Source organism: Borostomias antarcticus (genome assembly GCF_949987555.1).
Source record: "Borostomias antarcticus genome assembly, chromosome: 9".
NCBI lineage: Eukaryota > Metazoa > Chordata > Actinopteri > Stomiiformes > Stomiidae > Borostomias > Borostomias antarcticus.
In genome coordinates, this window is record NC_140242.1 from 16,020,193 (window position 1) to 16,044,280 (window position 24,088).

The 24,088-nt window shown below is 44.1% G+C and overlaps 1 protein-coding gene across 3 annotated transcripts in view; it reads left to right on the forward strand.

Moving 5' to 3' along the window:
• Positions 1–24,088, forward strand: part of tgfbr1b (transforming growth factor, beta receptor 1 b) — a 101,516-nt gene that overhangs the window by 51,499 nt on the left and 25,929 nt on the right. For 2 of the 3 annotated variants that reach the window (XM_084443247.1, XM_084443245.1), the window contains exons 3-8: positions 5,940–6,176; positions 7,067–7,297; positions 11,501–11,668; positions 13,422–13,578; positions 19,385–19,509; positions 19,667–19,797. In XM_084443247.1, the coding sequence (XP_084299373.1) occupies positions 5,940–6,176; positions 7,067–7,297; positions 11,501–11,668; positions 13,422–13,578; positions 19,385–19,509; positions 19,667–19,797 (1,049 nt within the window). The remainder of the gene's footprint in view (positions 1–5,939; positions 6,177–7,066; positions 7,298–11,500; positions 11,669–13,421; positions 13,579–19,384; positions 19,510–19,666; positions 19,798–24,088) is intronic. The other variant, XM_084443246.1, reaches the window with a different exon arrangement.

Consider the following 24,088-nt stretch of genomic DNA (forward strand, 5'->3'; position numbering starts at 1 on the left):
TTAAGCACTTTGGATAAAGCACTATAGAAGCACTAAAGAAGCAGGCCATTTGACATTTATCAAATGTGTTTGAATTAGCAGCTATATGGACAAGAAACCCTTACAATAACCACCCCAGTAGTGAGGAAGGATATTATATGCATTTCTACTAACCAAATCTTCATCCTTGATCCTTTGCCCCTTCAGTCCTCCTTTGCTGTTGCATGAGGATCTGTATATCAGCTTGTCTGAGAAATGGTCCAGTTGTGACATGAACTTTGATTGCAGTGGCTTGGTGGTGGTCTGCCAGATGTCTGCATTCACCTGAAAAATACTATTAACCAACAAAATACAGCCATTTTGTTAGTTATAATTACTACCATATAGGGATGCAGGATTATTGGCAAATTCAAATTCCCATTGTGCAGCCATAATGAACCACACTTGGTAATGCTGACTGCATTCTTTGCACTGCCACTGCCATCCCGCAAAGGAGAATAAAGAGAATAAGCACATCATATAACATTGAACAAATGACAATGGGGTAGATCAGCTTGTTCCAGCATTGAAAATACCTACCACGGACTAGCAATCATTTTAGAGGCTAGGCTTCATAATACAAGCTTGTAGGCTTCATTTTACTTAATAATAATACACATAATACTAGCTAATGTTAGTCATCTAGTGCCACGGTCCATGTACAAGACGAAATACAGCAGTGGTTAGGTATGGTTGCTAGTTAGCTAACCGTTTTCTGAAACGGTCTTGTATGTAATACACGAAATGGACATTGGCACTAAATAGCTAGCTAGCTAGCAATACACAAGGGAATGTAGCTACTAATGTTAGGTAAGTTAGTGCGGGCGGATTCAGAGGTCTGTACCGAGGCAGCGTTCGAGTCCTGCTTTTGCGAGGTGTCTGCCGTAAGGCCACGTTCGATTATACATTTCCGGAGTGTTGGCCGTGACTGCTGTGATAAATTAGTTATCTAACAGTGAGGCCTATTGGTAAAATAATGTTATATGCTATAAATGACAGCTATCTACTGTTATTGGTTAACCTGACCGTATTAACTGTTAATTTACATGTGAGGGATGGATAATTAACAGTATTTTACAATTAATATGAAATACAGTAAGATAGCCTACTGTCATAAATCCATTGTAAATTGACATTTTTTACAGTGTATCATCAGCATCATACTACAGTTATAAGGAAAGATATTGGCAGATAGTTATGTATAGAATCTAGATATGTGTTCTATTCTCTGTGTGTATTCTACAGAGTATATAAATAAAGTTAATATAATAATTGTATTATCATCTGTAATTATATGGTGCTGTTGTGCTGAGTAGTTCACTCCAGCGTTCAGCAGGCATTCTCCCTGTTCAGGATTATTTCCGTTGGTCCTTGGTGGCACCATATGGAAGCCCTTTTTTTTATAAGTAAAAAAATTAAGTAATAATAATAGGGAGGGAAAGTGATTTTCTAATAATTACTACGAAGCCATTTCGGTGAAGTTATCAAAACAAAAACTTGTGAGTGTCTTTACGGTAATAACCTACTAACCGTGATAATTTCAAACAGTATTTCGCCTTCTTTCAAATTTTCGAAATTGCTCCATTCCTCCAGTCAAAGTCAATGGAATTTAAGAAAAATATTTTCATAATTCGGATTGTGATTGAAAATCAACTATAATCACCAGAGTCATAAAGTTTGTCTCCAAGTATTTTCCGTTTAAGGCATTCTACAAACTTTTCAGTGTCGACCAAGATATAATTTTTCAAAAGACGTGTCTATGAGAAATCCCATTCATTCTCTCGGCATTAGGAACGCACCCACTAGGGGGCGATGAGATTACTTTCCCTCCCTATAATCAATAATTATGAGATAACTAAGTCATAATTATGAGATATTTCGTCATAATTATGAGATAACTAAGTCATAATTATGAGATAAATAAGTCATAATTATGAGATAACTAAGTCATAATTATGAGATAACTAAGTCATAATTAAGAGATATCAAAGGGAATTCCTTATTTTTTGTTGTGGCTGAAACAGGCTTCCTTATTAAGCTAACCCTACATTCTAGTTTTACTGAAACCACATATTTTTGTAGGCTAGGCCTACAATTGAATATCAGGAATTCAAGTCTATTGACAGCCACCACTATCTCCCAAGCTGATGGTGTGAGCCTGCAGGAGCGAAATTGCTCCACACACTTAATCCCCACTCTGCTACAGTAGGCTTCGACATGGACTGATTTCTGACATTTCAAGTTAAATGCCTTGAGCCAGTGAGACTGTTTCTATGGGCAGTTTATGAACTACTGCTTCGCTACTGATAAACATTGACACCAGCCGCGCAGATTGGCTGGGGCACTGCCCCCCCTGGTGGCCAGAGTCGCAAACTATCTGCAACTCGTCCAAAACATGTATTGTAGAAAGGCTACTGGGTCGCGACGGATCAGAGAAATGCACTGTGAAGAGCCTTTGCACACTTTGCGGTGCTTATTCCTCATCCAGTGATGGGTGGATGGAAAACTTTCAATTGAATGTTCATATTGTTCTGATAATTGTAGGCTATAGCAACATAAGAGTGTCAGCTTTGACAGCAACCCAAATTAGCTAATTCCATAGCTGTACCATTGCTAGCTAGCCATGAACACTTGGATACTGCATATTTGCTATGCAACGCATACATTGTCCAGTTGTCAATCTATTTACTGTTTATGAGAACTAGCACCCCTCAGTGTTTTGCACTTGACTGAGCACATATAGACCCTTTTCTGTGCAACGTCATCATCTGTTTCGACATTGCGCACGCATCGCTGTAATGACACCTGTCAATAGAATCGATGTATTTGATTGATGCACCTGCGAGTGTTGCGCATCCGTAGTTCATTCTTTTGTTGCCAAAATGCGCACGCACACGTAATTCTTTAACAACAGTAAAAGGGTCTATTCTCCTGCGATTATGCATGCAGTATTATTCTTTTGGCGATTATTCTTTGATATAAATGCAGATAGGCCTATATGTGAAGACACGTACAGGGACACGTATGCTCGTGAAGACGTTTGTAAGTTGCTGCACTTTTAAAAAAACAAACAAACGCTACGCCGCCGTCAGGACACTTGCAAACAGTGGTGCCTGACGTTACGCCACGATCGTCTCTTCGTGAGAACGTCACGTCTACCTATCAAATACAATGGGAATTTCAACGAATACTGGCGTATGTTAGTCACGTCAGTTGACTTCTCAGTTAGCTTGGTGTGGTGAGATGTGGCACTTTTCCAAAGCCATAACACACATACCTATGCGCACACACACGCACGCACACACACACACACACACACACACACACAGCCCCACCTGTTGAAATTTCATGGGGGCAAGATTAGATACTCCTACTCTCACCCACATTCTTTTCAATGACACACACACATGCACACACGCACATACACACACACACGTGCGCACACACACACACACACACACACACACACCCACACACACACACACACACACACCCTCCAGCCAATGTGTGGAGAGGATAGCTACCATCCCATGACTAAAGACGTTGGTAGCAGTAGCTCTCATATGTGTAAATAAAGACACATCGGCTGGTGTGTGTGAAGCTGGCCTGGTGGGGCCCGTGGGGACAGATGGCTCCTGTCCACGCTGCATCGCTGGCGAGTTGGCCTTTGGCCGACACCGCTTTCCTCTCCCCGACTCCAGAGCTCTGTTTGGGAACATCGACTGCAGGGGGGCGGAGCTCCAGCAGTCTAGCAGCCCGGCGTCCTGCGTCCTCAGTCTAGCAGGCCCGGGACTCACACCTCCATCTCCGAGGGGTTAACCAGCACGGAGATCCAGGGAGTGACGCATCGCTGGGCTTATGTGGCTCCAGGATCTAGTCACTCTGAATTAATTTAAAGGCGTAGTGAAATCGATATCGACCATCGGTATTTGTGGTTGTTTTAATTGAAGCGGGATTATTTGGCTTCCCTGCACATTTGCTGCGTGGTACTTTTGAATTGATCTATTGTTTTTAATTTGTGTATGAAATGGTTTAATCTCAATCTAAAGCTTGTTAAGTAAAGGTTAATGGAAAAGAAAATGTAAATATGACCATTGTTTTCTCAGAGTACCTGAGACACAACCCTGGTCTCTCAGACAGTCTGGTGCTCTGACCCTCAGAACCCGGCTCTCCCTGGACGCAGCCTGGGGTCGCCAAGATGAATAATGGATGAGTGTGTGTGTATGTGTGTGACTAATGTTAATCACTATTTTATTCTATTTTATTTTATTTAATCTTAAATTAACCAGTGAAGAGATTATAACCGTTGAGATTACATCTTTTTCGAGCCGCAATACATTTTGAGCAACATGCTGTATAAGAACATCAAACAACAACAGTAATAACAACGTTAGTAACCAACGGGAATAACAACGGTAGTAACATTTCAAACAACATAAGCACCATTAAAAGTGCATAACACACAACATAGCAGCAGCAATAAAATATCTCAGCGCAGCATAAAACAACATTAAAGCACATAATACACAACATCAATTCATGGAGTCATATTCCAAAAAATGAGACTGGAGGTGATGGAACCCAGCCAAGTTAGCAACTACAGCCTCCAATTGAATTTGCCTCCAAACCCGTCAGTATCTTTGAAAGCCTTAATTGGAATCAGCTCATTAAGCAGCAAGTCTGTCTGCCCGTGGTTCCAGGCTGCAGGGTCAGAGAACATGAACACTGCCGGCCAAGTCAGGTGCCAACCTCAGGGCCGGACAGCAGGGCAGTGTCAGGGAGACATTGAGTGTGTGAAGATACGGTCAACCCACTCTTGTGAGAGGGTTTCTGGCTCTGATTTTGTGCATTTTGTTTATGGGTGTGTGTGGCATCTGTGGGTGTGTGGTATTTGTATGTGTAGTATCTGTGGGGGGGGGTGTGGTATCTCTGTGTGTGTGTGGTATCTTGTACCTGCTGCTCAACTGATGTTCAACCACCCCAAGTTCTCCCATACAAATTCCCTTCTCCGTTCTCTACACTGCCTCCCTGTAGCAGCTCACATCCAGTAATGCAGGAACAGCTCTCTTCAATCCAGCAATGGAAGGATCAGCTCCCTCATACCTCCAGGCGATGGTCAAACCCCACACCCCGTCCCGACCACTATGGTCTGCTACCTCGGAGCAACTGGTTGCCCCGTCACTCGGAGGCCCCTGCGGTCGATCGGCACGGTCACAGCTCTTTTCTGTCCCCGCAGTGGTGTAATGAACTGCCCACTGACATCAGGACAGCAGAGTCGCTGCCCATCTTTTGTCGCAGGCTCTAAACTCATCTCTTCAAGAATTACTATCCAATCCTCCCTCTTAAGCCCCTATTGTATTTTAGATTGCTACTCTTGCACTTTGCCTTCAGCACTAGATTATGCTCTTAGTCACATATTTGTCAGCTTGTTGATTATGCTCTTTGTCACTAGAAATAAGTTGCACTTGTGTGTTCTTGTGAGTAATAGTACACTGACTTCCTACATTAAATGCAATTATTGCAAGTTGCTTTGGATAAAAGCATAATGTAAATGACTAATGTAATGTATCTGTGGGTGGGTGTGGTAATACAGAAATAATGACGTCTAGCGGGTCAAGCTCATGTCTTTCCTTGTTCTTGTCAAATGAAGCGATAAATCATGTCAGTTGGGCTCTGTGTTTCTGAGTGTGTGCATGTGTGTGAGAGACTCAGAGACTGTGTGTGTGTGTGTGTGTGTGTGTGTGTGTGTACTGTATGTATTTATACGTATGTGTGTGTCTGTATGTATGTGTGTGTCTGTATGTATGTGTGTGTGTATATATGTGTGTGTGTATATATGTGTGTGTGTGTATGTGTGTGTGTGTGTGTGTATGTATGCGCGCGCCACCATATTCACCCCCCCTCCCCGTGTCGTCCTCCAGTGCCCACGGTGAAGACCCCGTCTCTGGGCCCGGTGGCGTTGGCGGCGGTGATCGCGGGTCCGGTGTGCGTGCTGTGCTTCGTCCTGGTGCTGGTGCTGTACGTGTGGCATGGCCGGGCGGGCGCCCACCACCGCGTGCCCAGCGAGGAGGACCCCTCCCTGGATCACCCCTTCATCACCGTGGGAACCACGCTGAAAGACCTCATCTATGACCTCACCACGTCCGGCTCTGGGTCAGGTGGGGAACGCCACAGGCCGGCGTGTTTATCCGCCTGTGTGTGTGTCGTGTGTGCGTTTACACAATGCAGGAAGAGGAGGTGCCGAGCTTAGAGAGCCAACCAGTCGTTTAAATGTATGCAGGAGATTGGATTCAAGCCTGGTGTGTGTGTGTGTGTGTGAGTGAAAGCAGTAGTTATCTCTCAGCAGTGTAGCTCTAGCTGTTATGGGAGCAGCAGTTGTGTGTGTATGTGTGGGAGAGAAGGATGTGTGTGTGTGTGTGTGTGTGTGTGTGTGTGTGTGTGTGTGTGTGTGTGTGGAAGCAGTAGTTATCTCCGCAGTGTAGCTCTGGCTGTTAATGGAGCAGCAGTTCTAAAGGCTGCTGAACTGCTCATACCTCAACGGGAGTTCACACACACACACACACACACACACACACACACACACACACTGATACACAAAGATACACACACACACACACACACACACACGCACACACGCACTCAGAGCTGGTAGTGATAGCCTCTCTTTCCCTATGAATTATCTTGTCACTATCAAGGCTGGCCAAAATTCCAGGCTTTTTAAAGACCTGCCATTCACACACACACACACACACACATACACACACACACATGCCCGCACGCAAACACACACACACACATTGACCCTTTATTCCAACTGTAGCCATAAAGCTAACCGTTAACATAACCTTTGAATCATAACCCATATACCCCCCCCCCTCCTCAATTTTTTTTTTTTTTTTTTACCTAATCCTAAAATGTAAACCTAACTGTGAACATAACATTTGACCTCTAACCATAACCCCTAACCCCCCCAAAACCGCTGAAATGTAACCTAACCCTAAAGCGTAAACCTAAATGTGAACATAACCTTTGACCCCTCTGCCCGCAGGGCTCCCCCTGCTGGTCCAGCGCACCATCGCCAGGACCATCAACCTGCAGGAGAGCATCGGGAAGGGCCGCTTCGGTGAGGTGTGGCGCGGGAAATGGCGTGGTGAGGAGGTGGCTGTGAAGATCTTCTCGTCGCGCGAGGAGCGCTCCTGGTTCCGGGAGGCGGAGATCTACCAGACCGTAATGCTGCGCCATGACAACATTCTGGGCTTCATCGCTGCCGACAACAAAGGTTAGACACGCAGGTACCAGGAAACGGGACGCGTTCTCTTTCCTCAGTGACCTTTAATTAAGCAATAATATTATTACGATTATATAACACACCATTATAATCAACAAAATCATTACGTCTTTTTAATTTTAATTTGCTCTCAAACTTAAGCTTTCTGATAGATTTCATCTTCAGTGGAAAGTAGTTCCTTAGTGACTCTATGAGCATTCTCTCCCTGGCAACATGCTTGGGATTGCGTTCCTTACTATGGGCCTAGTTAACACTAGTTGCCGGTGTGCTGCCGGTTATAACATAACTTAATTCATCAAACTGCACATCTAGTTCAGTCTTTATCCACCTAAGGTAGCCAAGAGAAAAACAATAGCCTATGTTTCCACCACTTTTTAGCCTAGTACCACCGAAACATTGTAATATGGGTTGCGAAATAGCTCGCATCAACGTCTTATCGAAACAGCTGTTGCAAGTTGTAGCTAAACATCAAGCGCTGCGGTGTAAACGTTGCCATGGAAATCACAGACTTGATGCAAGAAAATAACGGTGTAGTGATACGTTAAGTGATGAGGCCCTAGCCATGTATTAATCAGCTAGCCGTGGTTCTATCGTGATTAGTACACGGCAGTTGACCAATCAGAGAGCTTGCTCAAACCTACCCGTTATATAATTAGGGTTCAAGCACCAAAGGTGCATAGAACCCTATTATAATTGTTGGTATTCTTGTTATTTTCCTTAATACCCTCGAATAACTCTTGAAGTCTTCAACCAAAAATGCTGTAAGTCGGATGTCACAACTACGGACCATGAGTAACTACACCACAAAGACTCACCATGATTCGCCTATAGGTGGTGCTATAATAAGCAATTTAACATACAATGCTGCCATGTCTGCCTGGATTGACGAAAATGTATGAAACTTGGTAGACGTACGTCATTCCTCATGAGGAGCAACTTTGCAAACTTTACAAAAAGTAAAAGTCTGATTGGTCTGAAATTTCACACATATGTTAAATGTGCCCTATAGGGTGTTATCGTTTTGACCTTCTGAGAACGTTGCCGAAGGGTGTGTGTGTGTGTGTGTGTGTGCTTGCGCGCATGTGTGTTCAGTTGAACTGATAGTTATATCTAGTCCAGCTGTTCATGCTACTCTATGACCATCTGGCTCCATCACTGTCTTTATTAACCTGCATACCTCCTATCTCTATCTATACTCCTCGCTATACTGCTCTCAATCTATATATACTCCTCTCTATCTATCTATCTATCTATCTATCTATGATACAAATATTCAGTATATTTAAAATAATTAGAAACAGGAGCAGGTTGACTGAAGGTGAGTGAAGAGAGTTGCTTTGAAGGTATGCACGGAGATGATGGCTCTGAGTTGGGTGGGTAAATCCAATCTGTATAAGATTATAATTGAAAGCACGTAATTCTCCTAAAATGAATGCCAACAGTCGTGGACTTTTAGATCGCTAACGTTTTTAGCATAAGACAATGGAGTTTAACACAGCGAAAATTAGCATTGGAATTAGCAGATATTTTTTGACTGGGAGTGAGAGATGCTGAAATTAAAATATTTTTGGTTGCTGTAGTTCGTTCTATTAATACATCCATGAGCTAGCGACATAAGTAATGTAGCCACAGTTAAAGGAGTAGTAAAGGGAAAAATCATGTTTAGCCCTGTTTTAAGGTTACTTATGATCATATACAATGGTTCAGATCAAAAAGTTGATAAAACTAGCACTTTTGAGAAAGTCTGATAATTGCTCTACCACTGTTTTGGTCATACAATGGATGTGGGTGGGCACCTTGAAAAATCATTCAAAAAACATGTGTTACTGTAGGGAAATGACCACAGCCCTTAACCCCAGTTACCAGAGGCACATTATCAGACACCCTCATACCTGCTTAGCATGCAGTTGAAAAGAGAAACATCATAGGTGAGCTTGCCAATGTGTCAAAAGTAGCCATAACCAGCAATGGCTGGACAAGTATCACACAGGATCACTATATTACAATGATAGTCCACTATGTAAATGAAGACCAACACGACAATGACTCCCAAAGTGGTAGTGTATAGTATCAATAAGAGTATCGTTAAGTATCAGTACCGATAAGCAGTATCGGTATCGATACCGGTATCGATAAAATCCTAACGATACCCATCCCTACTCCTGTCCTCCTCAGTTTTTTGAGTCACCAGCCGCCACTGACACACACACACACACACCGTAAAATCTGCACACCCCTTTCACCTTCTCCCATTGCAGACTTATTCTACAATAGACTGAGTTCATTTTTTGCCTAAAACATGCACACAATAGCAAATATTGACAAAGTGAAAACAGGTTTTTAGAAAATATTTTATTTTACTGACAAAAATAGGTTATTTAGGTGTTACACATCTGTACACACACTTAGCCTAATACTTGGCAATTATAGCTTCAAGGCATCTTTGGAAAGAAGCTACGAGCTTGGCACACTTGTTTCTGGAGATTTTTGCTCATTGCCCAGACATTATGCTTGGTATTCAGGCCAAAAAGTTCAATTTTGGTTTAATCAGACCAGAGAATCTTGATTCTCATGGTTTGAGAATCCTCTAGGTGCCTTTTGGCAAACTCTGTGGGCTGTCATGTGCCTTTTACTGAGGAGTGGCTGCTGTCTGGCCTCTCTAAAGGCCTGATTGGTGGAGTGCAGCCTGGATGGCATTAATGTAATGTATTGCTTTATAAATGTTCTTAGCCGGTAGACAAACATACTCCTGGAGCTTGCTCGATCGCCTTGTTGAGAGGGGTCAGGGAAGAATTTTTACAGCTCACTTATCTGGCCCCCGGGTGATTACTGTTTTTTTGCTTCCCTCTGGAATATGTAGAGAGTGGGTCGTATGCCCACCTCCCTTGTTCTCTGTAAAGCGCATTGTGTTGCCTCTGGGTATGAAATGCGCTATACAAATAAAGCTTTGATTGATTGATTGATTGATTGATTGATTGATTGATTGATTGATTGATTGATTGATTGATCTTCTGAAAGGTTCTCCCATCTCCAGAAGGATACACTGGAGCTCTGTCAGACTGACCCTCGGGTTCCTGCTCACCTCCCTGGTCAAGGCCCGTCTTCCCTGACTGCTCAATTTGGCTGGGCGGCCAGGTCTAGGAAGACCAAACTTCTTCCATTTATGAATGATGGTGGCCACTGTGCTCTTTGGGACCTGTAAAGCTGCAGACATTTTTCCATACCCTTCTCCAGATGCCTTGACACAATTATTTTTCTGAGGTCTGCAGAAGAATATCTTTGTCCCCATGGCTTGAAGTTTGCTCTGATATGCACTGTCAACTGTGGGACCTAATATAGGCAGGTGTTGGGAATCCCCAATCATGTCCAATCAACTGATTTTACAACAGATGGACTCCAATTAAGTTGTAGAAACATCTCAAGCAGTATCAGTGGAAACAAAATGCACCCCAGCTCACTTTGGGTGTCATATCAAAGGGTGTACACACTTGTGTACATATGATATTTTACATTTTAATAAATTAGCACATATGCCTAAAAACCTGATTCCACTTTGTCATTATGGGGTATTTTGTGTAGAATGTTGAAAAAAAAGAACTCAATCTATTGTAGAATAAGTCTGTAAAGTAATAAAATGTGGAGAATGTTAAAGGGGTGTGCAGACCTTCCGGTTTGACTGGATATAGATGTAAATACAAATAGATGAATTGAGTGAATAAGTTAGTGTAATATTTACAAGTGTATTTAAGTAGTAACTTTTGAGTTTGTATGTACAGTTTGTCTATGTACAGTGATCAGTGTGGTGTGCAGGGATGCTGATTGACAGTATTGAAGGTGGTTGTGTTCCGTTGTTTGTCCTTTTCCTGACACAACTGCTCACAAATCTTGCTGCTGTGTTTCTGCACATTGCTATATTTCGCCCAGCAGATATGGCAGTTTTTTTTTGTCATTAGTCAAATTTTCTAAATCTTTTTGTGTGTTTGTAATCTGTGGGAAGTATGTTTCTCTGATATCCTGGTACAGTTGGCAGGTCATTAAAAAGTGAAGCTCGGTTTCCACCTCTTCGTCTGTCTTCTCTAGGGAGCAGGTCTGCCTGTGGCAACTCTCAACACCACTGGCTTTCTTGGGTTCAAGTTCTCTCTGTCTCACTCTCACTCCCCCCCCGCCCCCCCTCCGTCTCCCTCTCTCCTCTAGATAATGGGACATGGACCCAGCTGTGGCTGGTGTCAGACTACCATGAGCACGGCTCTCTGTTTGACTACCTGAACCGCTACACGGTGACGGTGGAGGGCATGATCAAGCTGGCCCTATCCACCGCCAGCGGCCTGGCGCACCTGCACATGGAGATAGTCGGCACGCAGGGTGAGTCTCACACACAGGCACGGACACACACATGCACACGCACACACGCATGCATGCACGCACGCACACACACGCACATGCGCACACACATATACACAAACATATGCGCACGCATGGCAGGACTTCCAGGCAGTAGTGCAGTGTTTCATTGATGGTGCTTATTCAGTCAGTGGAAGCTTTAGGAGAGTAATACATTAAAGCTACAGTAACTGTTTAGTTTTTTTCATATTTTGTCAAAACTAATTCAAACCATCTGTAATTAATTAATCAAATTAATCACAAATTGATCTCATATCCATTTTTTGCTGGGAAAAGCCCCCAAATGAAGATATTTCATTTCAATGACATTACATTATTATGGCTTTGTGATTGTGATTACCCCACTCAGAGCAACGTCGCACCACTTCCATTGAGCATCACTTCTTCGCACCATTCTTGTCGTCTTTTCCGTGTCATACAGCAGATGGATTTTTGTAACTACGATGCCTCTTGAAGGCGGCTTATAAGTGGCGTCGGAGGAAGCTATTTGAAATGCCTCCATTAAGCCTTGGTACTCTAACATTGAAATTGGCCTGCAATCCACTTTGCGATGGAGTTTGTCAAATTTTCAGAGGTAGACTTGGAACCTGTTCTCAGTGAGTGTTGGTTGAGGTTGAGGTTAGAACTGCTTCAATGAAATGCAAATTCTTTCTTGCAGATGTTGCACACTCTCTTATTAGCTGTCCCATCTCTTGAGTTTTTTTTTTAAAGTAAACTTTCCCTTTAGAGGGCCAAGCAAAGTCTGATTATCTGCCTCCACAAGTTTGTTTGAAGGCAAAGATGCTTTTGCGTGACACGCGACTTCGCCTTTGGGATCGTTCAGGTCATCTTTGGGTGTGTACAGTATGTGTGTGTGTGTGTGTGTGTGTGCGCGTGTGCTTGTGTGTGTGTGTGTGTGTGTGTGTGTGTGTGCGTGCGTGTGTGTATGCTAAGTTCCATGCGTTGCTGCTATAGCTGTAAATAGATCTTAAATCAAAACTGTCAGGGACATTCTTCTTATAGTTTCTCTGCAGGGTGTGTGTGTGTGTGTGTGTGTGTGTGTGATTGTATACTGTATGACATTCTGGGTTACTCACAGGGAGCTGGGTTAAGTATCACTGAGCTGTCAACTCAGCCTTATCTCTCAGAGGGAGTACCTTATATATCTCTCCCGCTATCTCCCTCTCTCTCTCTCTCTCTCTCTCTCTCTTTCTCTCTTATCTTTCTCTTTTCTCTGTCTCTCTCTATATATCCCACTCTCTCTCTTTCCCTCTCTCTCTCTTTCTCTCTCTCTCTGTCTCACACTGTCTCTCTCTGTCCCTCTTTCTCTCTCCCTCTCTCTGTCTCTTTATCACTCTCTCTATGTCTCTCTCGCTCTGTCTCTATCCCTATCTCCTCTCTCTCTCTCCCTCTCTCTCTCTCTCTCTCTCTCTCTCTATCTTTCTCTCTCTGTGTCTCTCTGTCTCTCTCTCTGTCTCTCTCTATCTGTCTCTATCTCTGTGTGTCTCTCTATCCCTCTCTCTTTCTCTCTCTGTCTCTCTCTGTCTCTCTCTCTGTCTCTCTCTCTGTCCCTCTTTCTCTCTGTCTCTCTCTCTCTCTATGTCTCTCTCTCTCGATGTCTCTCTCTCTGTCCCTCTTTCTCTCTGTCTCTCTCTCTCTCTCTATGTCTCTCTCTTTCACTCTCTCTCTCTCGATGTCTCTCTCTCTATGTCTCTCCTTCTCTCTCTCTCTCCAGGTAAGCCAGCCATAGCCCATCGAGACCTGAAGTCTAAGAACATCCTGGTGAAGAAGAATGGAACCTGTTGCATCGCTGACCTGGGATTGGCCGTCCGCCATGACTCCGCCACCGACACCATCGACATCGCGCCCAATCACAGGGTCGGAACCAAGAGGTAACCAACACCATTCTGGCTCCTCCCCCTGGCCCAGGCTCCTCCCCCTTGGAGCTGTTTTCTGATAAGCCTGGAAAGTCACGCTCTGGGGCCTCATTTATAAACTTTGCATAAGTACAACTTTCGGTATTTATAAAAAACGAGCTTAACGATAAGTTGGCGGAAGGTGTGCGTAACTCTACGCACACTCCGACCCTCCCGTAACTACGATAAGCACGTTTCTGGAGAAAGGGGAAAACGTGACTCCGATGGCAGAGGGATGAAACTCGGGAAAGTCTGCGAAACGCATGACATATTGAATAATAAATACATCGGTCGCTGCAAGAAACCCTCCAATGTGTCACACAGTTTGTGATGTGTCTGTGAATTGACTCATTTGTGTCATAATATAATGTTATGTTGTAGGCCTTTTCATTTATAGGCTATTCCATGAAGCATCACGGGCAGTAGCCTATGAATAAAAGCCACATTACGTTGATAACACAACACGACACGAGCCTATAGGCTTATCATAGTAATGATTCCGTATGTCGATGTCCTACAACTATAATAGGGCCTATACCGCACCAAACAAATGTTGCATTCGGCGTTGAAGGATTCAGTTAATCATTTATTGAGTTAATTATTCGTATGTTTAATTATCCACCTATTCATTCATTAATGTATTTATGTATTTATAGCCTATATTTGATTAGGCTTTTATGTAAACCCGAATGACCACTGAGGCAAGCCGCAATTACAATGATGTGGAGCAACGGTGAATGGAAATGTCATACTTGAGGCAACTGTAGGCTACATTAGGCTATATTGTACATCATCATATATCCTCATATTGCCATATGATTGTCATGTAGCAGGCATGCGAGGAATGTGGGCCTAAAAACGCATGTCATCCCAATGCTCACATGCCACTTTGGAAGAATTAGCTGTGCACAAAACAGCGCATGGAGGTGATGCGTCTCCAAGTTGTAAGAACACAAGGGAGCAATTATTAATTTGCCGAATCGTCATGTGTGTAGCTATAATTAAGCTTTATAGAATCACATGAAACCCATCCATGGACGCCATATATTTACAAGACCTCAATACAGGCACTGATATAGCTGGATTATAGTAGGCCATGACGCACGGGGCCTTGGGTATGCCGGGACTTGGCACAGATGTTTTAATATGTGCTTGGCTATCCTGCAACATCCGTTCGAACACGCAGCTTCTATAGGCCTACAGAATGTTTTGAGAAAGTATGTGAAATGCACGATATCCCGGAAAATACACAAATTAGCTGCTGCAAAGAACCCTCAGATCTGTCGTACAGTTTAATTGGGGATAATTGCCTTAAGTACAGTAGTCACTATAGGCCTACATGTTTGCATTGCTATGGATGTCATTGTAAATTGACCCATTTGTACGTTGATAAGTTAGGCCTTTTATTCATGGGCCACCCTGTGAAGCATTAGCTACGTGCAATATAGATCCAAACCTCATTACCCATGCAACAACACTATAGGCAAGATTATCAGTTTGGATATCAGCAGCCAACTAATAAGGCCTACTGCACTAAACGAATGCCAATATAGCCTGCATGATAGATAATTATTTATAATCTAATTGGGACCACTCAGTCGTGCACATGTGAAATCATCGTTCCGAAAAGAACCTTTTGGCGCATCTCTGCCTCATTAACCAATACCTCCACCTCGCACTCAGTAAAATTTCTCTTTCTGCCTTTTGCACTCAGCTCCATTCTCATTTCATATGTTTTAGGGGCGTATCACTGACCATTTATAGGCAATTGTGGGTGTTAATTGGGGTGTGATCAGAACGCGCGTTCACGTGCGCCAAGTTAAGTGTTGATTGTGATTTATAAAGGGCAGCTGGCGTTGGTGTGGCCTAAGTGAACATGGGTTGTGATACACAGCGTTTTATAAATCGGAGATTTTTTGTGCGTATATTTTCGTACTTACTTAGCTAAGCAAACTTAGTTACGTGGATTCTACGCAACGTTTATAAATGAGGCCCCAGGTCTGTATGACTCATCACATGGAAACACTGAATACAAATGCAGCAGACATTACCACTCCATCACTAGGGTTGGGCATCGTTTGGATTTTAACGATTCTGATTCCGATTCCGATTCTTCTTTTCGATTCCGGTTCTTAACGATTCTCGATTCCGATTCTTTGATGGGTGGGGTCAAAACAGGCTGCACGCTTATTTCACAGAAGAAACATTTATTTGTAATAATCTTTTAAAAACAAGTCATTCAAAATTCATTTCATACAGTTGAACCTGTGAATTCACAGTTTAATTTGGTGTGTGTGACAGTGAATCTGTGTGTGAAAGAGTGAATAGGGATGCGTCAGCCGTGTGTGTGTGTGTGTGCGACCCTTCTCTGTACCCACAACCCCCCTCTCTCTACCCACAACTCCCCTCTCCAATCCTGCCAATCCCTTGAGACAACCTGCATCTCCCAGAATGGGAGAATCTTTTCAAAACCTCCACACCCCCTCCCTCTCCTCTCCCTCCATCCCTCTTCTGTCCTTGCGTCCCTCCACCTTCTCCTCTCCCTTCATCCCTCTCCATCCTCTCCTCTCCCTTCATCCTTCCTCCCTGTCCTCCTCTCCTCTCCCTGCATCCCTCCATCCTCTCCCTCCATCCCTCCTCCCTCCCCTCTCCTCCTCCCCCTCCATCCCACCATCCTCTACTCTCATCCATCCCTCTCCTCTCCCTGCATCCCTCCATCCTCTCCCTCCATCCCTCCTCCCTCCCCTCTCCTCCTCCCCCTCCATCCCACCATCCTCTACTCTCATCCATCCCTCTCCTCTCCCTGCATCCCTCCATCCTCTCCCTCCATCCCTCCTCCCTCCCCTCTCCTCCTCCTCCTCCCCCTCCATCCCACCATCCTCTACTCTCATCCATCCCTCTCCTCTCCCTGCATCCCTCCATCCTCTCCCTCCATCCCTCCTCCCTCCCCTCTCCTCCTCCCCCTCCATCCCACCATCCTCTACTCTCATCCATCCCTCTCCTCTCCCTGCATCCCTCCTCCCTCCCTCACCTCTCCCTCCAGGCAAACACAAAAACAAACATAACGTTACTGTTACTCTAGATCAGGGTGGTGAGTAGCTAGCTATCTTAGCTAGCTAGTTGAGCTAGCTAGCTAGAGTTAGAGCTAGCCTAGCTATCTTAGCTAGCTAGTTTAGCTCTATTCTTATGTTTGCTTACCTAAATGTCAGTGCCTCGACATCTGAGAAGGGGTGCAGCCGTTTTACCACATAAGCTGTCACTTTTCTGTGGCACTCTTCAACTTTCTCCACTGGCACACTGGCATCTTTCCCTTTGCCGCCAAGGTGAATGGCGTGTCACGTCGTGGATTAGCAGCACTAGCAGCAGTAATGCCAGGCTGGCTACTAGCAATCTGCAGACGTTCATCTACGAAAAAATACATTACAGTATTTGCATTTGGCCAGTTCGGTCTAGTATAATTTGTTTGCTGTCTCGCTGTTGACAATAAGACAAACGTTAGTGCTATTTAATTTTCACGTACCCGATTGCGACGACGAGGTGCGAGGTTGGCTCGTTAGGGTTGACTGAGGACGAGGCGGGAGAGACGGAGGGAGACCGGCGCAACGCATCAAAGATGGTACATTTGTTGATTTTTATGCCATGCAAGCGCAGGTGTTTCATCAGATAAGTTGTGCATCCTCCCTTTTGCACGAAATAAACTTCTCACAGGTGTTGCACTGGGCCGACTCATCATTCCTCTGAGAACGGCTCTACATTCAAATCGCAAAGACGGAAACTACTTCTTCTTCGTTGGTTTTTCTGGGACTGCAAACCAAAGTCAAACGCGCAAGCCACCAACACGGAAACTGAAATTAGCGCAAGTGAAATTTGTTTAGGAACCGATAAGCAGAATCGAAATTAAAATATATAAACGATTCCTTTGGAATCGGAATTTTAGAACCGGTTCCAATTTAGTCCCGGTTCTCGATGCCCAACCCTATCCATCACACCAGCCTTCCTTAGAAAACAGACACTCAGGCACACACACACGCATCAGAAAACACACACAGACACACACAAACACACACACGCATATTTCTCCATTCATTTTGTGATGCACGAAGCTACTTGATGGTGGTCTGGCCTTACTACATAGTACTGTGTAATGAAAGGTCAGAACTCAAGATGGTGCCGCTATGGTGCGCCATGCTCTGTCATTTTTTTGTTTAATTTAGTGTTTTGCGACCAGTCTGGGAATTCCCTCACCAGAGAGGAGCTCCTGAATATCAGGGAATCTACCCCTGCAGATTTAATTCTGGATTTTCTCATCCTAACCGTGGAAATTTCTGACATTCTGGTCAAAAGTACGCTCACCTTTGTCCAGGCTATCAGGCGGCGCCGGGGGAAGTGTGGGAAACAAGCTGGAGTGCTTGTACGGCTTCAGAGAGGCGGTTCGTGGTTTGATTTGATTTGATCTTGATTCTACCAGCTGTGAAGAACGCTCAGGGCTTTAGGAGTGTGATCTCGCCAGATGAAGCAGCAGCTCAGTGTGATTGGACAGTAGCCGTCCCTCCACCAGTCTGCTGTTAATTGTTCTGCTGAAGCTGCCATGTTTCTCTTGTGTACAGTCTCTAGATGTTGCCTGGTACTCTTGTGTACAGTCTTTAAGACGCTGCCTGGCACAGAAATGGATAATAAGTTTTTTCTTGATGGATAATTCATTTTTTAATTACAGTATTCTTTTTTGCTTTGGTTCTTTCTCTGATCTTTTTTATTTGGATCTGAATAATTGTATTTCCTTACCTTAGCATGTTTCACAAACATTGATTAACTTGATTAAGTCAGCATTCTTCTTTCTCTTTTTCATTTGAAGCAGGCTTAATTCAGTGTGGTCATGAATTGAGATCTGCAGTGGGCAGAATGCTCATTTTCTGTACACAACTCTGCTTCAAAGAATTCAATTAAGAATTGGTGTAAATCCCGAGTGTGGGCATGTTTTATTAGACGGGAGAGTTAGACTACATACATAATATAAGATAATTAAAAGTATAGTATTGGTAAAGCAACATAATGATGGAAAATTAACAGAAACTGATTTTATGTCACTCAGAACAATTGACAGAGAGGAATTATGACTTAAGACAACTAAATCATGGTGGTAGAGATGTCTGTGGCATTACATTACATTACATCACATTCATTTAGCTGACACCTTTAACCAAAATGACTTACAATAATAGCATTTAACATTTAAGTCAGTGTACTACTCACCAGAACTCACAAGTGCATCTCCTTCATAAACAAGTGACTGAGAGCATAAAACTAGCAATAAAACTAGTGCTAAAGCCAAAGTGCAAAAATAGCAAAATGAAAATATAATAGGTGCTTAAGGGGCAGGATCCTGGTAGTACTTCTTGAAGAGGTGAGTTTTGAGTCTTCAGTGACCTGGCTGCCCTGACAGAGACAGACAGACAGACAGACTGAGCTTGCGGACCACGTCAGGAAAGAAGCTGTTGTGGAACCTCTCCTTCACGGCCCTGATGTTCAGCCTCCGTCTCTCCGGCGACATGTACGACAGGTGCGAAAAGGTGGTACTGTAGCTGGGGTGGTTGGTGTCTTTTGTGATGTAGAACGCCTTCCTGCGGCAGCCTTGGTTGTAGAGATCCTCGATGGCTGGGAGCTCCACACCAATGATCTTCTGTGCTGTCTTCACCACCCTCTCTCTCTCCTCTCTCTCTTTTTCTCTCTCTCTCTCTCTCTCTCTCTCTCTCTCTCTCTCTCTCTCTCTCTCTCTCTCTCTCAGGTACATGGCTCCAGAGGTCCTAGATGACTCTATAAACATGAAGCATTTTGAGTCGTTTAAGCGAGCAGACATCTACGCCATGGGCTTGGTCTTCTGGGAGATCGCCAGCAGGTGCTCTATCGGAGGTGAGTAGGAGCGGTCACGACTGGCTCAGAGCTGGTTTGGAACTGGTTAGAACTGGTTGGAACTGGTACATAACTGCTATTTTCTCACAGGCATGGCAGTGACAGAGCTCCTCACGAGGCCTGTATGTCCGGGTCCTCTCTCTGTGTTTTCCGTCAGGCATCCATGAAGACTACCAGCTGCCGTACCACGACCTGGTGCAGTCGGACCCGTCGGTGGAGGAGGTCAGGAAGGTGGTGTGTGAGCAGAAACTCCGGCCCAACATCCCAAACCGCTGGCAGAGCTGCGAGGTAAGTCACTCCCCAGGGCTGGGGTTAGGGCTGGGGTTAGGTCAGCCTAGGGCTAGGGTTAGGGCTGGGGTTAGGTCAGACTAGGGCTAGGGTTAGGGCTGGGGTTAGGTCAGTCTAGGGCTAGGGTTAGGGTTGGGGTTAGGTCAGTCTAGGGCTAGGGTTAGGGCTGGGGTTAGGTCAGCCTAGGGCTAGGGTTAGGGCTGGGGTTAGGTCAGTCTAGGGCTAGGGTTAGGGCTGGGGTTAGGTCAGACTAGGGTTAGGGCTGGGGTTAGGTCAGTCTAGGGCTAGGGTTAGGGCTGGGGTTAGGTCAGACTAGGGCTAGGGTTAGGGCTGGGGTTAGGTCAGTCTAGGGCTAGGGTTAGGGCTGGGGTTAGGTCAGACTAGGGGGGGGGGGGGTTGGAACCTGGAAGTGTTCTTCACAGCTCAGGACAGCTTGGCCAATCTGAACAGGAGCACACGGGAACCTCTCAGGAACCTCTACTCTACTCTACACACACACACAGATACACACGCATACAAGACACCACACACACACACACACACATACAGATGTGGGAACATAAGAATGTAACTTGACCCGCGGTATTCTAACAGGCGCTTTACGGCATTCCGCACCACCGCTCGCCTGCCCATAGGGGCACAGTAATACCACTCATTGACCCATTGCTGTAGCTCATCTCGCACATTAGATGAGCCTACCGTTCTCAAACTCCTTGTTCTCTGTCTGGTTGTAATTTAATTATTACGAACAAAGCCTATCTATTTAAAGTTTCTATCTCTGTAACTGTCGCCGGGTCTATATCTGTTAACTGTCGGGACAAGTAGAAGTTTAATACATTAGGCTGACTGAGTGTTCTCATATGGAACATGGCATCAGGACGAGTAAGATGGCTAACGGAGCTGACAAGAGATGTGTTTGAAATGGTTCACTCACTCCCTATTCCCTATTACCATGGATGTATTGAGTGCGACTCATAGTGAACTACATGGGGAATGATTTAACAGTTTTGGGACACTACATGGAATGTAACTGCGTAAGATATTCATGACTCAAACAAGCAGACGCGCCGATCACTGATGGCAGCAGGTTGAAATATCAGGTAGTATTCAGGTTCCATGTTTAGTTGAATGATAAATCCCATATAAATGGTTGGAATTCTAATGATGTGCAAGTGTGATTTTGTCAACTTTAGTGCTGTCTGCTAATAGCAGGCTGTGAAGCTGCACGATAAGACCGTGATAGCAAGTTAGCTCACGACAGCAGCTTCCATAATATTAACGGTAACTGTCGGTGGCTAAGAAGCAGATAGCTAACTTTACAACGATGATTCCTGTAGCTATTTTGATTTTGATGCTATTAGTTCAACTTCTGTTTCTCGGTCAGGAACGGAGACTGACAGAAACTCGCATTAGCAGCAAAGCAGCTAGAGGAATGATCTTAACATTAGCTAACTGCTTTAGCCACTGCTAGCTACCGTCGTCTTCACTTCTCCTTCGGTAAAACATGACACCGTTGTGTTGTGGTATTGTGGAGGGCTTAGGCAGAAGCAGAAAGAGAAACCACTTTTGCCCCATATAAGTAAAATAATGGTCTCATAAGCATTTTTCGATTGTAAAATTGTGTTCACTTGTTTTAGTTTGCAAACATATGCAATTTTCTTAGCATATCTACTGGCTACATGATAACATAGCTTTCAAGTTTCGTGCGAGCAAGTCGTGCCTGCAAGCCAGGGAGAAATGACAGGAGACCTTGGCGGGACAAAAGTCGCATCCCGTAGAGGGACAGAAGTCGCGTTGTGATGGTTTAGAACCAGAGGGGTGCGCGAGTGACATTTGGGCAGAATGAACAGGTGAAATGAAAGCTCTCGAAGAGATCTTTCTAATGCTATTGGTCAGCTTTGTATGTAGTTTTAATGTGAAAGATACATCTTGAATGCAGTCAAGACAAATTATTTTGCCTCTTAACTTTTGTCAAACCCCCTGGTTCCAGTCAATTGGATTATAGGCTATAGGCTACTTTCGTTTACAATGACGTTACCTTATGAACACAAAAAGCTTAACTTATAGGCCTACATAAAAACAATAGCCTAAAACCATGTTTATTTACAATGTATTTTCTTTCATTGATAGCATGCCAATAGTTAGGGTGAGGAAAACGACGCGCGGTCTCTTTAGCCCTGAGACCATCAGGCAGGCAGCTCAGGAGGTCGTTGAAGGCTATGTATATTATTATTATATTATGTCTAATAATACATTCGTTGAAAGTAAAGAGAATTACATGCCAAAAAAATCAGATAGGACACACTTTGCAGCAGTGCGACTTTTGCCCCTCTCCTATGAGACTTTTGTCCCGCTCGGCAGGGACAATCGCATTGCGCTCCGTTCTCACCCTATTTATGTTAAACTCTTATATCCTAGCACGAACATTACAGTTGATAATAGTGAAGGACACACGCCCGCCCGCGACAAGAGCTGAATTGTAGTCAGCTTTCCCCGCTGCGCGCAGGACGCGTGCGTCCCCCGCTGATCCGAGCGAGAACGCAGGCGGAATATCGCTCCCCGTCTGAAACGGCCTTGACTCCTGGAATCCCAAGGTCTTTCATATTGAAATTCTCTTGATGGTCTGGGGATGCGAGACGTGTTAAGGAAGTGCATCAGTCGTGAGCCTTGACAGTAGGCTACCAGCCTGCGCTGCGCTCAGCACAAAGTTGGATGAATGGATGGACTTATTGGAATCCTGGAAAATGTTTATTGCACTCTAAAATCATGAAAGCATAAATGTAAAAATGCAGCAACAGAAGTAGTCTAGATGAGATGGTGGTTTAAATGAATGGCAACACGTAGCCTAGAGGAAAACATAATTGAGACTGGTGATAATGCTGATAATCTACAGTAGGGCCTACCTCTGGCTGAGTTCATGGTTACAACCATTCATCTCTTACACATGGGTCTATACAATACTTGCACAATCTACTTTGGACGTTAAATCCATCCATCTATCAATCAAACTAGCGAATTCAATGGTCGGTCATGGCAAAGCACCCACTAACGCAGGCTACCCCACGATCCAGGGCTAGGAAACCGGTTCGTCCAGTTTATTTGAATATAAAAGAATTTGGGGGGGGGGGGTTACAATAGTCTAGTCCAGGTTCGCTGGCGAGTGACGAGCTAGTCAGATGGCGCATGCATGTGTGGACATTGTAGGCCGATTCTGTAAAACCTAAAGAATAAAAGTAGGCTACGTTCAACATTCATTGGAGTGGTCCAGTTGGATAGGCTAGTCTAATCTAAATAAATTGAGGACCTGTATTTTCAGTGTTTGCTGGTTGCGAATGCCACAGACAGACAGGGAGGAAATCTATTAGTTTCATTGTTTCATTGTTTGTGCTCTGTATGCACAAGATAGTTAATGTTCGGATATAATTGGCAGTAGGGCGGGAAAAAACCCTATCAAAGACCAAGATTAGAATGGATTTGAAGATGTAATTGGTCATTTTAAATGGGCCTACTTTATCTTTTGATGCCTATTTGAACGGACTGCATCGATCAATGCAATGACTCCATGTTTTTCAGTTTTACCCTTTTCATCAATAAAACATCATTTTTACAACCATGTCTCATTGATTGGGAAGGCATTTAGAGCTGCCAGTCTATTAGCCTCCATTCGGACTCAGAGGATGACATAACTGTTTATTGAGAAACAATTGCAGGCTGGGCTATATAAAGAAATACCACAATGCATGTAGTCTAGATATATTACATTATGGTTAGGCTATAGCCTACACTTTATGGTAGACTGCCCTCTCGCTCGCTAAGCAGGCTACATTGTGGCTGTTTTGTTCATCGCAGAAGCCTATAGCCTAGGCTACACATTAAAAAAATGTTTTTTTTTATATAGGCCTAGAAGGAATCAGAATATGTGGAAATTTAATTTTAGCCTATTTTAATACAATTCAAATTCTGCTTAGAGGGAATTATTTTCAACGGACATTATGACCTGAGCATAATTAATAATTATCTAAGTTAATATAGGCCTATGAGAACGCAACGCTTTTTACGATAGGCTAGGCCTATGCGTCTTGTGATTGTACTGTAGCCTAGGCTACAACTTAAGGCTTATTAGGCCCTATTGAATTCCTTTTATAGCCTACTAGGCTACTCATTATTATCGAATTATCTAGTTGATATATGAATAAAACAATAAGCCGTTTTAATGGCTATGGGCTACTAGTTGTAGCTATACACGAGTTGATGCGCTCTGCTCTTACGCACGGTTGAGGCTGCAGCTCAA